Below are 12,356 nucleotides of genomic sequence, written 5' to 3' on the forward strand. Positions count from 1 at the left end.
CTCACCATCAATGGGCCTTTGGTTACCCCAGCATTGTATGCCAACGATTTTTGCATTTGGTGCAGTTCCCACTTGTTAGTATCTGCTGAATGCCGGCTCCAAGGCACCATGCAATGGACGTGTGCATAGGCACTTTCCCATGGCTCCCATATTTCTCCCTCCAAAACATGGGTTAAGGATTTTTGCCGTTGATGCACAGTATACCCAATGCAGAATGTTATTTAGGAAACCAGCACTTAGAAGTCCCGTTTCTTTGTCCTTCTTTGTGATAAAAAGCTGATGTGGCTGCCCCATATTCGCCTCCTGAAGACTACCTGCATGCAGGACCTTAATGTTCTCTGCCTCCTGGCCCATAAGTTTTGGGATGCAGACCGTGCTACTCGTCTCCATATTTACTTGCTCTGGTTTCATCCAGGTTTATAGCTCAGTGGCCATTTCCACTCTAAAACCTGTTTTTCAGTATGGGGTCAATCTGGCGGTGATTCCCTGACCATTCTCTGTACCTCGCCCTCTTTGCAAATGAGGGACTTTTTCCTCCTAGTGTTTGCCCTTGGATGGGATTACTGATTGGACTGTGTCTCACTTTCCCCCGTCGGGATTGCCGTTCCCACCCACTGTAATGTACCTCGTGCATTTCCTCCTGCATCCTCGCCCCCCTTTCTCGGATGGTGCCTAGACAACTGATAAGGACTGACCTATTCCAGGGTCCTAAGGTCGCTGTCGTCCCTATGATATATCGGTGTCTTATATGTTCCAGGGTGCTACCGTCTTCTACACTGATGTTTCTAAAACAATAGATAAGATGGGATACACTTTTACATCTCCTACTGCCATGGAACACCATTTACTGCCATGATCATGTAGTGTGTTCACAGCAGAGCTTGTAGCCATTAATAGGTCCCTCCATTTTGGTATTCAGGCCTCCCTCCACAGTATTTTAATATGTACTGATCCAATGAGGAGCCTGCAGGCTATAGGCCAGTGCTACTCTCTTCACCTTTCCCTTTGGTCTCTGCTATCCATGACCTTTTCTCTGTTCTTGGCTGTGCTGCCTGCTCAGTTGTCTTTCTCTAGGTTCCAAGTCATGTGGGCATATCAGGGAATGATCTGGCTGACCACTTGGCTAGAGAGGCAGATACTTACTCCCCATTCCCCCCTGTGATTCCAGGTGTAGCTATGCAGACCCACATGAAATTTCTCTTTGCCCAAAACTTGTATGATATCTGGTGCAGTACTGCTCTCAGTAATAAACTCCGCACAATCAAGGAGACTACTGCAGTTTGGCACTCTCCCTTTTGCTCCTCTTAGTAGTAGTCCACTGTCTTATGCCATCTACTCATCAGTCAGACCAGATTCATCCATTGTTTTCTCTTGTGTAATGGGCTACCCCCACAGTGTGCCTGTGGAGCCAGACTAACAGTATCCCATATATTGATAGAATGTCCCCTTCTTTTGGCCGCCCGTGCTAATTATAGGCTTCCAGATTCAATGTTTTAATGTTAGCAGACGATTCATCGTTGGTTGAAATGGTCTTCAGTATCCTAAATGACAGTGGCTTTTATTTTCAGTTAAAAGCTTTTGCTTACTCTTGAAGCAGGGACAGGGTGGTTGTGGTTGGAACCTCTCTTAAAGTTTTCTGGGTCTGGAACCCACGACCACTCTCCTTGCAAGGGCCTCATTCTATCCATCTGTTTATCTGGTTTTTAGGTTTGGCTTACCCTTTTTTGCCTTCTACTGTATGGGTTTTTAACTTCCTCACTTTATAGTTTGACCCCTCTGACTAGATCTGCCCACTTTTAGCAGACACATCTATCTTACGCTAGTTAACTTTTGATCACAGGACTGATGACATCACCATTTAGTCCCATAAAACCCATCAATCAATCAATCAATTAGTGAAACAACCACTTAAGAATTCTGGTTTGCAGCATGGCATCAATGGTTACAAGGATGGTTTCCGGGGGTAACAGATTTGGTAAGGATTCACACACACGCACACATACACACACACACACACACACACACACACACACACACACACACACACACACACGCACACACACACACATATCCATCCGCACATAGACACAACCAGACATTTGTAAAGGCAAAAATCATTTCTAATTGCAGATGGACCACAATGTCATAGTATCAGATTACGCAGCAATGGACCGTGTTCTGAAGGAAGAACGTGCCTACATACTTAATATAGTAAAACAGATCAAGAAAGCAGGCTGCAATGTGTTGCTTGTTCAGAAATCTATACTTCGGTATGTCACTAGATTTATTTCTGCAGCATTTATAATTTAATGTTTTAGTTTTGAGAGCTGAATGTTTATATATGATCTTGTGATCCAGTTTTATGTATTGCAATTTATTTTTAGTGGCTTTTAACTTATTTTTTCTGAAGATAACTTTATGTATTTTGCAGGGATGCTATAAGTGATCTGGCAGTACATTTCTTGGACAAAATTAAAGTAATGGTAATAAAAGATATAGAACGTGAAGATATCGAGTTTGTGTCAAAGGTAACTACAGGAAAATTGTGATTATTTTCCACTTATGTATTAAGCAGAATTGTGAACTGAAAGTTACATAAAAATTCATATCCCTTGGCTGTGATCGTCTCCTGAATCATACAACACATCTGAAAGCAGATGTGATGTTGATGTTTGTTCCTTCTGAGCCTCATCTATCACATATTCTCCCTCCACATTTGATCCTTTTTGCTTTAGCACGTGGTATACTTGATCAAAGTAGTGATAACATTATTGCTGTTTACAGACACTTGGCCTGAGGCCGATTGCTAGCTTGGATCACTTTGTACCAGAGCACTTGGGATCAGCAGAGTTGGTAGAGGAGGTTGCAGCTGGAGCAACAGGGAAATTTGTGAAAGTTTCAGGCATTCATAATGCGGGTCGTACAGTGACAGTGTTAGTGCGAGGATCCAATAAATTGGTGCTTGATGAAGCAGACAGGTCACTGCATGATGCATTGTGTGTTGTTCGCTGCCTAGTGAAAAAAAGGTCAGTGGTAGTTAACTTAATCTGAGTTTGAAAGCTTGCTTTTGTCTTCTTATGTTGTCCATATGATGTGCTGTTACTAATTTAGACTTGTTTTCAGGGCTCTTATTGCTGGAGGTGGTGCACCGGAAATAGAACTTGCTCTCCGTCTTGCCCAGTATTCACAAACTATTACTGGTGTAGATGCATACTGTTTCAGGTAGATCTAATACTATTGAAATTCTACTAAGTGATTTTTTAATTTGCTAGCCAGCCACTGATGATAGTCATTGAGATATTTCAGCATGCTTATTTAAGTTTTTTTTGCTGTTAGCTCCTGTCTGATGCTGTAAATTTGACAACAGTTGGTTTCCATGAAGTTTTATTGTGTGACTAGCTTAGTGCTCACTGCTTCGCTTATGTAGATTGGGTGGTCTCCACAGATTTTTTTATCAAATTTTTGTGTTGTTCAAAAATTGCAACATCTTATAAACTTTTCATTCTGACTATAGGGTGTGCTTCTGAGTTTCTGACAAAAAATGATTCTGGTAGCTGGAGTCTGAGATTTTTGTTAATCCTTCCTTTAGAGTTCTTACAGTGATGTTTCCATAGAAACTTCCATATCCTATTTCACCCCCATAGGGGTTAAATTTCCAAAAGCACTGAAATGTGTAATTTTTTTATTTTTAACTGAGAAGTCAAATGCCCATTTCCATAAATGTAGCTTCAAAAGTGCTTTATAAGTTCTTTAATGATGATTTGTTAAACACAAACTTCCACCTACTATTTAACCTCCTTAGTGCTTGCATTTCAAAAAATGCCGAAGCACTTTTTTGAGAAAACAATTACCACTTTTCATAGTTATAGTTCAAAAATTGCTTTAGTAGTGACATATTTTCAGAAAACCTTCCATCCCCTACTTCACCACATCTAGGGTGGGATTTTGAATAATCCCATACTAAACAAGACCTACAGTATAAGATCAACACCCTCTCCAAATTTCAAATTTCTATCCTTAATGGTTTGGGCTGTGTGCTAATGAGTCAGGACATTTCCTTTTATCTACACTCATAGAGATGTATTAATGTTCTAGATGACTTTTTCAGCACCATCTTACTTATCAAACCCACTTGGAGATTTGACAAGAAATATGGGTGGTTACAATTCAAGTAATTTAATTTGCATGGTTGACAATAGGAGATAGTAATTTCTCCTGCCAATTTTTTAATTTAGAATGTCAAACATGGAACATCTGACATGGAATAACAGTATGAAATAGGATGGATAGTTACCCTCAAAGAGTATCTGATGGCTTCCAGGAGGAATAAAAATTTGATTTTCAATATTTTACATAACTATCAACTGAATTTAAAATGTTGTCACAATCTACTCATCAAGAGGTTAGTCACTTTCCTCACCCATCCAGCCCCCTCCCTGTTCCCATTCCAGCACTACACAGCCGTCATTTCACCGCCACACCCAGTCTTTTAATTTCTTTTTATTTCTCTCCTTTCCACTATTTACCCCCCCCTCCCCCCTCCGCTCCTTCTCTCCTGCCCTCTGTCTAAACTGCAACACTTCACTGCCCGCCACTCCCACCATACTATCCGTCCCCCTCCCCGCCCCAGCCTCCTCCTTACCCCCACCCAGTCGCCACTCCCATCATGCACTGGTGCTGCTGCTCACAGTGTAGTTTCTGTTCTCTGAGACTGCAGACATGTGTGCAAGTTATATGTGTGTGCGTGTGCGTGTGCGCGTGCGCGTTTTTGTGCGCACGTTTGTGTCTACTGCTGACAAAGGCCTTAATGGCCGAAAGCTATAATTGTGTGAATCTTTTTGTTGTGCCTATTGCGACTCAGCATCTCTGCTATATGGTGAGTAGCACCTTTCCTTGTCTGGTATTGTTACATTCCATCCTGGATTTTCCATTGTTTGATTCCTTTCACTTAAAGTGGAGTGTGTGGCACCCAGATTGTGTTTCATAGCAAGAGCACTTAGTGCCTTCCAGTAAACTCTACACATCATTTCAAATCTCTTTAAATTTTTTCTCATTTACATGCTTAATGTCAAGTATTTAACACATTAACTCATTTGTGAAGTAATCAAATGTTTTAAGCTGTTTCATACATGGAAAATTCTTTAAGGAATTGGGTTTATTGTTAATAACTAACAGTCTTCTTTTGATGTGCCTGTATGCCACTCAGTGCCTACTCTGTGTGGTGAGTAGCAATCTATCGTCCTATTTAGTGTTATTGTCATTTTAGAATGTTTGAGACAAGTGATGGTAAGTTGTGACTCCGTGATATCTGAAGTTACTTAAGATCGTAGTTTCTAACAGAATACATTCAGATCTTGTTAGGATCCTTGTTACTCCTCCTAGTAATCTGAACCCACTGATCCATTAAACAGTTATTTTGTACCACCATGTTTCACTAAAATTCTTTGAGATACGTTAGGTGTAGCTGTTGGGTAGGCTACAGTCTTTTTGTATTTATAAAAAAGAACTGTTTTTTTTTTTCCTCCAGTAACTTGTTTAGATATCACTCACCAATGGTTTCAAAATTTTTGTAAAGTTGTTAGTCAAACCCACATTATTCTTGGAGTATGTTATTGGTTAGAAATAATTGAAGGAAGAGGGTGTTACATAATTGTGAATGTGTTGATGTTATGGGGCCAGTGAAATTAAATGACATAGGAAAAAAATGCTGGAGTTCAGACTATCAAGTAAATTTCTCAGCATGAGAATATTATCATTTCTTTCTTGTCTCAGACGTTAAGTCTCGTTAAAAATGGAAGGTGACGCGGACCTTGATCAAGCGTGACTTCCTTTTAACTGTACGGTATATGTTACATTGCATTTAGGAACTTTCAGGTAATTGAACAAGTGTCAATAATTACAGATTTCTGTAGTTGTATATATAAGTTTGGATGTAGCTGTATTGCATTGATGTACTGGTGGATATTGTGTGGTATGGCTCCTGTAGTTGATGGTATAATTGGTACGATGTCAACTTTATCCTGATGCCACATGTCCTTGACTTCCTCAGCCAGTTGGATGTATTTTTAATTTTTTCTCCTGTTTTCTTTTGTATATTTGTTGTATTGGGTATGGATATTTCGATTAGTTGTGTTGATTTCTTCTTTTTATTGGTGAGTATGATGTCAGGTTTGTTATGTGGTGTTGTTTTATCTGTTATAATGGTTCTGTTCCAGTATAATTTGTATTCATCGTTCTCCAGTACATTTTGTGGTGCATACTTGTCTGTGGGAACATGTTGTTTTATAAGTTTATGTTGTAAGGCAAGCTGTTGATGTATTATTTTTGCTACATTGTCATGTCTTCTGGGGTATTCTGTATTTGCTAGTATTGTACATCCGCTTGTGATGTGATCTACTGTTTCTATTTGTTGTTTGCAAAGTCTGCATTTATCTGTTGTGGTATTAATATGCTTGCTGTAATATCTGGTGTTTATTGTTTGATCCTGTATTGCAATCAAGAATCCTTCTGTCTCACTGTATATATTGCCTTTTCTTAGCCATGTGTTGGATGCGTCTTGATCGATGTGCGGCTGTGTTAGATGATATGGGTGCTTGCCATGTAGTGTTTTCTTTTTCCAATTTACTTTCTTCGTATCTGTTGATGTTATGTGATCTAAAGGGTTGTAAAAGTCATTATGAAATTGCAATGGTGTAGCCGATGTATTTATATGAGTGATTGCTTTGTGTATTTTGCTAGTTTCTGCTCATTCTAGAAAGAATTTTCTTAAACTGTCTACCTGTCCATAATGTAGGTTTTTTATGTCTATGAATCCCCTTCCTCCTTCCTTTCTGCTTAATGTGAATCTTTCTGTTGCTGAATGTATGTGATGTATTCTATATTTATGGCATTGTGAGCGTGTAAGTGTATTGAGTGCTTCTAGGTCTGTGTTACTCCATTTCACTACTCCAAATGAGTAGGTCAATATTGGTATAGCATAAGTATTTATAGCTTTTGTCTTGTTTCTTGCTGTCAGTTCTGTTTTCAGTATTTTTGTTAGTCTTTGTCCATATTTTTCTTTTAGTTCTTCTTTAATATTTGTATTATCTATTCCTATTTTTTGTCTGTATCCTAGATATTTATAGGCATCTGTTTTTTCCATCGCTTCTATGGAGTCACTGTGGTTATTCAATATCCTCATACTCTTAAGCTGCTGCTGTTATATGCAGTAGAACCATTAGGATTAAAGGGTGGAATCGATTGAGTTTGGGTTGAAAGTAAAATGCTAATACATTTATTGACCACTTGGACAGAAAATACAGACAACCTGCCCAAACAACTAAATTCATAATTCAGTACAGCACAGAATTGTTAATAAAACTTAAATCTTAATAAAATTTAAATGAGTTTAATAGCATAATAAAACAATCAAAAGCAATTGCTTATGTGTATCTTATGCTACTAGTCAATTTTATTGGTTTTTATATTTAATTTAACACATTGCAAAACATTTTGAGCATGTCGTGTTGATTTAATCGGGTTTCTGCTGGTTATTCGCATCTTTCCTGCACGATATTTCAACTGCGTGACTCGCAGTCTTCTTCAGGTTCTATCAGATACTGATTCCAGTGTGGAAGAAGTCCGGTATTTATGCCTATGTTGTGCTAGGCGTTCCCTCTGCGGTCCACGCCACATCTGGCATTCTGTCCTTGATGTGCACTGACCAATAGCAATAGCTGTAGCATTTTCCTGTAGCCGCGGCTGTTCCGAACGCTGTGTGCGTACTTTGTGGGTATTATCCATTGTCAGTATAGCTGAATTAAGTTCTGAGTGGTGTCCAAGCTGTGCTGGACGTTTTATCTGCTGATTGTCGTCATTTGAGTCCTTCTGTGAATTGAGAAGCTACAGTTTGCCTGGGGCCAGCATTCCCTGCTAGATCACAAGCAACGATGCCTGTCTGTAGGAATTTGGTGAATAGCTTGTGAATGTTTTTTTCCCATTGGAACCTTTTGTAATATTAAATCTTGTTTGAAAACTGTTCCTTGTTGCTATAGAACTGTGTACCAACTTGTGATATTCTAACACCGAAAAACAGGTTGTTAACTGGTACACATGATTTCTACCTCTTCCTTCTGTATGCTAACCTCCTTTACCATTTCAGTGGTGGAACTGATCACTAGGAGCTGCAGCACACTATTTATAAGCACTGATTTTGTGATTGCAGTGCCTTCTGTTAGCACCTTTAACTATTTTTGTATAATTCTGTAAAAAATTCCTTCAACTTTTGCAATAAACATATTGTTTGTTGCATTCATCTAGCCATCTTAATTTTAGTTTTTGAGACATTAATTTTTAAAAATAGGTAGTCCTTCCTTCAGGGTGTATACAACCCGAGATAACTATGAAATCTGGGAAGAACTTAGGAGTTTTCATCCAGGAAAACACAGGAATATTTTAGATTCCTGGGAATTTTTCATTGTTTGATTTTTCAGCAAAATTTTTGTACTTTTGATTGGTAAGCACTGGTACTCTAACAAGGAATTTTACTTTAGCCCATTAATGCAGAATAATACTGCAGCAGTAAAACATAAATGAGAGAATAACACCAAAATAAAACTTAAGAAAATATGTCATTTACAACAACAAAACATAGTGCACACCCAAGCGTCTGCCAACAGCAAAGTGTGTCAAAGGCTTTAGAACGAAGACTATGTAATACTTTGTAACAACAAACTGCTTTTGATGAACATGATGTCACAACTGTTCAGATTTTTAATAGGTCACAGGAAAATATTGTGAATGATGCTTTGAGAATTGTTACTTTTGCAGTCAATTTCTGTTTACATAAGAATAATTGTGTTAAATGTGAAAACGTGCGACAAATTTCTTAAATCACAGAGCATTAGACTCTTGTTCAAAATTTAACACTTTGAGGACTAGCCACTTAGAAAAATTGTTGGCCCAAAAGACTAGCCATTTATGCCAGTATTTAGAATTTTACTGGCACATTTGTGTCTGATATATCTTAAAGGGGAACAAACATTAAAAAGGACCAAGCTTCAAGGTTAGTTTTTCATATTTGTTTTAGTTCTTTTTGGAGATTACAAATTATGCAATAATGATGGCAACAAGTATAATAATCCCTTTAAAAAATGGGGGGGGGGGGGGTGTGAGTTCTTGAGTAATTTCACATGTAACTGTCTTTTCTATCCACAAATGTTCGGTGCACAGCATTGATATTTATAATTGTGCTTGTCAGAAATATTCAGGAGCTGCAATTTAAGCTGGGCCCTTTGGAGCCTCCCTTAAGCACACCCTTGAGGGGAGGCGGAGGAGAGGGGGAACAGCAAAGAACCTTTGTCGAGCTGTATACTAAGTGAACACTTAACTTTCCTTGTAGCTGTACTGTATGTATATTAATTTAAACCATGAACTTTTCCTACTTGCATCTACGCGCTACTTCACACTGATGCTGCTATTGGCTGACTGCACCATGTGTCATACACTTTGAATACCTGTTGTCATTGTCTTATGAGACCACGTGGCATGAGCATAATTGGCTGACAAAAGTGCATCATGCAGCACAATCTCAATTTCACTGGTTTGAAAGCTACCATGCTGTCTTCGGTGGAATTCATATTTATACTTTCATAGTACAAAAATATGCAGTGTATGTGTTGCTGCATATCAGGTCTTTCCAAGAAGCATTTTTTTGCTGTGTTTTGTTTCCTAAAATTGTGGGAAGTTCTTTTTCTATGTATAATGTACTTTCACATGGTGTTTTAGTGCATTGTCACGCTGGAAAAAGTATATTTTCACTCGAGAAAAGGTATATTTTTTAGCTGAGAAATCCGTTCCCTCCCTCCCATGTTTTAATATCAGTCCACCTTGGCATATGAAGATGCCAGGAAATACCCTAAACTAACCTGAAACGGTACAGTGCTAAAAAAAGGTACCAACCTTTTTGTATTCTCTGAACAAACTTGTGCTACCTCTATTGTCTGTGTCCAGTCACACGGCTTAGTTAATTACATTGTACAAAAACATGAAAACTTGTAGGCAACCAACTGTCGGGTTAATCACACACTAACAGGAAGAAATCTGCACAGTAAACAGCAACATAATACATTGTAGGCAGCTAACTTAATGTGCTTAGTTCAAACACACTCCAGCAATGCTCTGTTCACAGGTAGCTGTCAGAAAACGTTGATTTAGTGAGAAGCAGATTACAGTACATGTTCTGAAGATAATATTTACATACACAACATATACCCAACATTCTCAGTGTGTGTGTGTGTGTGTGTGTGTGTGTGTGTGTGTGTGTGTGTGTGTGTGTTAGTTAGTTCCAACGGCTCAAGTCTGCTTAGGTGAGCCAGCACACAATCACTGCTGTGCATACAGCAACCACAGACAAATAGGCCAGCTCTCAGTCTGCAGCAACACTTCCGTCTTCAACTAGCTAACAAAAGTGCTTGAATTTGTGATTACGTCAACCTTCTTTCTATGAAATGGAAATTACCATGAACAAATAGATGGAGTGCGATAGGCAGCCCGCTACCGCCAGTGGTGGCCAGTATTTTTATGGAGTCATTTGAACAAGCTCTGGAGTCAACAGTCTACAAGCCCTTATGCTTTTCTTGGTATGTGGATGATACTTCCATAATCTGGCCGCACGGGCATCATCTCGTCTATAAGACTTCTTGCAGCACCTGAGTTTGCTGCACGAAAATATCAAATTCACAATGGAAACATAATATTCAGCTTTCATTTCCGGATGTGCTCATCAAGCAAAGATTATATGGCACACTAGGACACAGCATTTAATATAAACTGACAAGTACAGATTTGTACTTGCATGACTCCAACTGTCTTCCTACTTTGCAACAAGCTGATGATGTAAGCTCGCTAAGGCACAGAGCACATGAAAATTCAGATCAAGGCAGTCTAGCAGCCAAATTGAAGCACCTACAGGGTGTGTTCCATACGGATGGTTGCAACAAATGCCAGATAAAATACACTGTAAGACCGAAAAAGTCGAGGACAAAGTCTGCTGAGTATGAAGGAAAACTTGTTTCAGTGGCAACCATACCATACATCACGAAGAAGGCAGTGAAAATTGGAAGAATACTATGGAAACATAACGTCAGGTGTGTGTTCCTCACATCAGCCAAGATGAGAGCTTTGTTGGCATCAGTAGAGGATGACAAGACTCCGGAAACTGGAGGTCTACTGCGTCTTCTGCCATTGCGGGAAAATGTATGCAGGTCAGACTATCTGGGTGCTACAGGAGAGATGAATGGAGCATAAACGCCCCAGGAAAAATGAACAAAGTCCACTGTGGCAGAGCGCTTCATCTCTCATGGACATGTCATGAATTACGTTCCCACAGAGTTGTTGCAACAGTCCAGTACCTTCTGGGACTTTATTCTAAAAGAGCCTACAGAGCTCGTACAGCTACACGATGAACTAATAAATAAAGGCAGCAGTTATCAAGTAAGCAGGGCCTAGGGCCCGGCTTAGAAAACAGTCAAATCACAGTGGCAATCTGAGCAGGAATTTACGTCCTTCGCTGGTGCCAGCATGACTGAGAGGACACGAGATTGTGCCCCAGCGATGCACTTTCATCTGAGCCTGGAGTCTGTCAGCTGTAGGATGTCTGTGGGTGTTGGGAAGGGGGAGGATTTAATGGCACAGGCAGGCAGTCATTGGGAATGCCTGAAGGTGGCCAGAAAATGCTTTGCCTTAACATCATTCCTTCTGTATGGCACCATCTGGTTGACTGCCCAAGAAATATTCAGAATGTTCCTACACTGGGAAACTCTAAAATCACTGACAATAATATTGCTGCGGAAACTCCAGGTTGTAATATCAACAGTATTAGGGAAAGGATAAATTGTCGCTCCTCACCACAAAGGCGACCCATTAAGTTGCAGACAGGCACAACAGTCATTTCCTTGTGCCTGCCTGCAACTCAGTGGGTCACCTTTATGGTGAGTAGCAACTATCCTTTTCCTAATATTGTAGACAATAATCTTGTCTTCATAAAAGCCAGGCTGAAGTGAAAATAATTCCAGAGGAAGATACAGTGTTTTAATTTAAAGTCTATCCTCTGGATAATAACATAAAATTCTGTGCAGTCTAGAGTGATACAAAGAAACCAGAACTACTACTGTTAGATCAAAAATGGTAAGTACAGAAAAGATCATGTCTGTAGACTTGTTTTCAATGTGAGTTCCAATACCAGGCAAAAGGAACAGATATTTAATTAAAGATCAGTTTGAATTTGTGAAAGATAGGAGGCCACTCAGATAGCCACACGTGTGTATGAACCTACCCCCCCCCCCCCCCCCCCCCCCCGTCTCTCTCTCTCTCTCCCT

The 12,356-nt window shown here is 39.5% G+C and overlaps 1 protein-coding gene across 1 annotated transcript in view; it reads left to right on the forward strand.

Moving 5' to 3' along the window:
- LOC124619402 (T-complex protein 1 subunit delta) overlaps positions 1-12,356 on the forward strand; it is a 100,236-nt gene that overhangs the window by 69,734 nt on the left and 18,146 nt on the right. Inside the window, exons 7-10 of the mRNA XM_047145758.1 lie at positions 2,131-2,270; positions 2,432-2,528; positions 2,785-3,026; positions 3,124-3,222. Coding sequence (XP_047001714.1) covers positions 2,131-2,270; positions 2,432-2,528; positions 2,785-3,026; positions 3,124-3,222 — 578 coding nt within the window. The remainder of the gene's footprint in view (positions 1-2,130; positions 2,271-2,431; positions 2,529-2,784; positions 3,027-3,123; positions 3,223-12,356) is intronic.

Source organism: Schistocerca americana, chromosome 6 (assembly GCF_021461395.2).
Source record: "Schistocerca americana isolate TAMUIC-IGC-003095 chromosome 6, iqSchAmer2.1, whole genome shotgun sequence".
Taxonomy (NCBI): domain Eukaryota; kingdom Metazoa; phylum Arthropoda; class Insecta; order Orthoptera; family Acrididae; genus Schistocerca; species Schistocerca americana.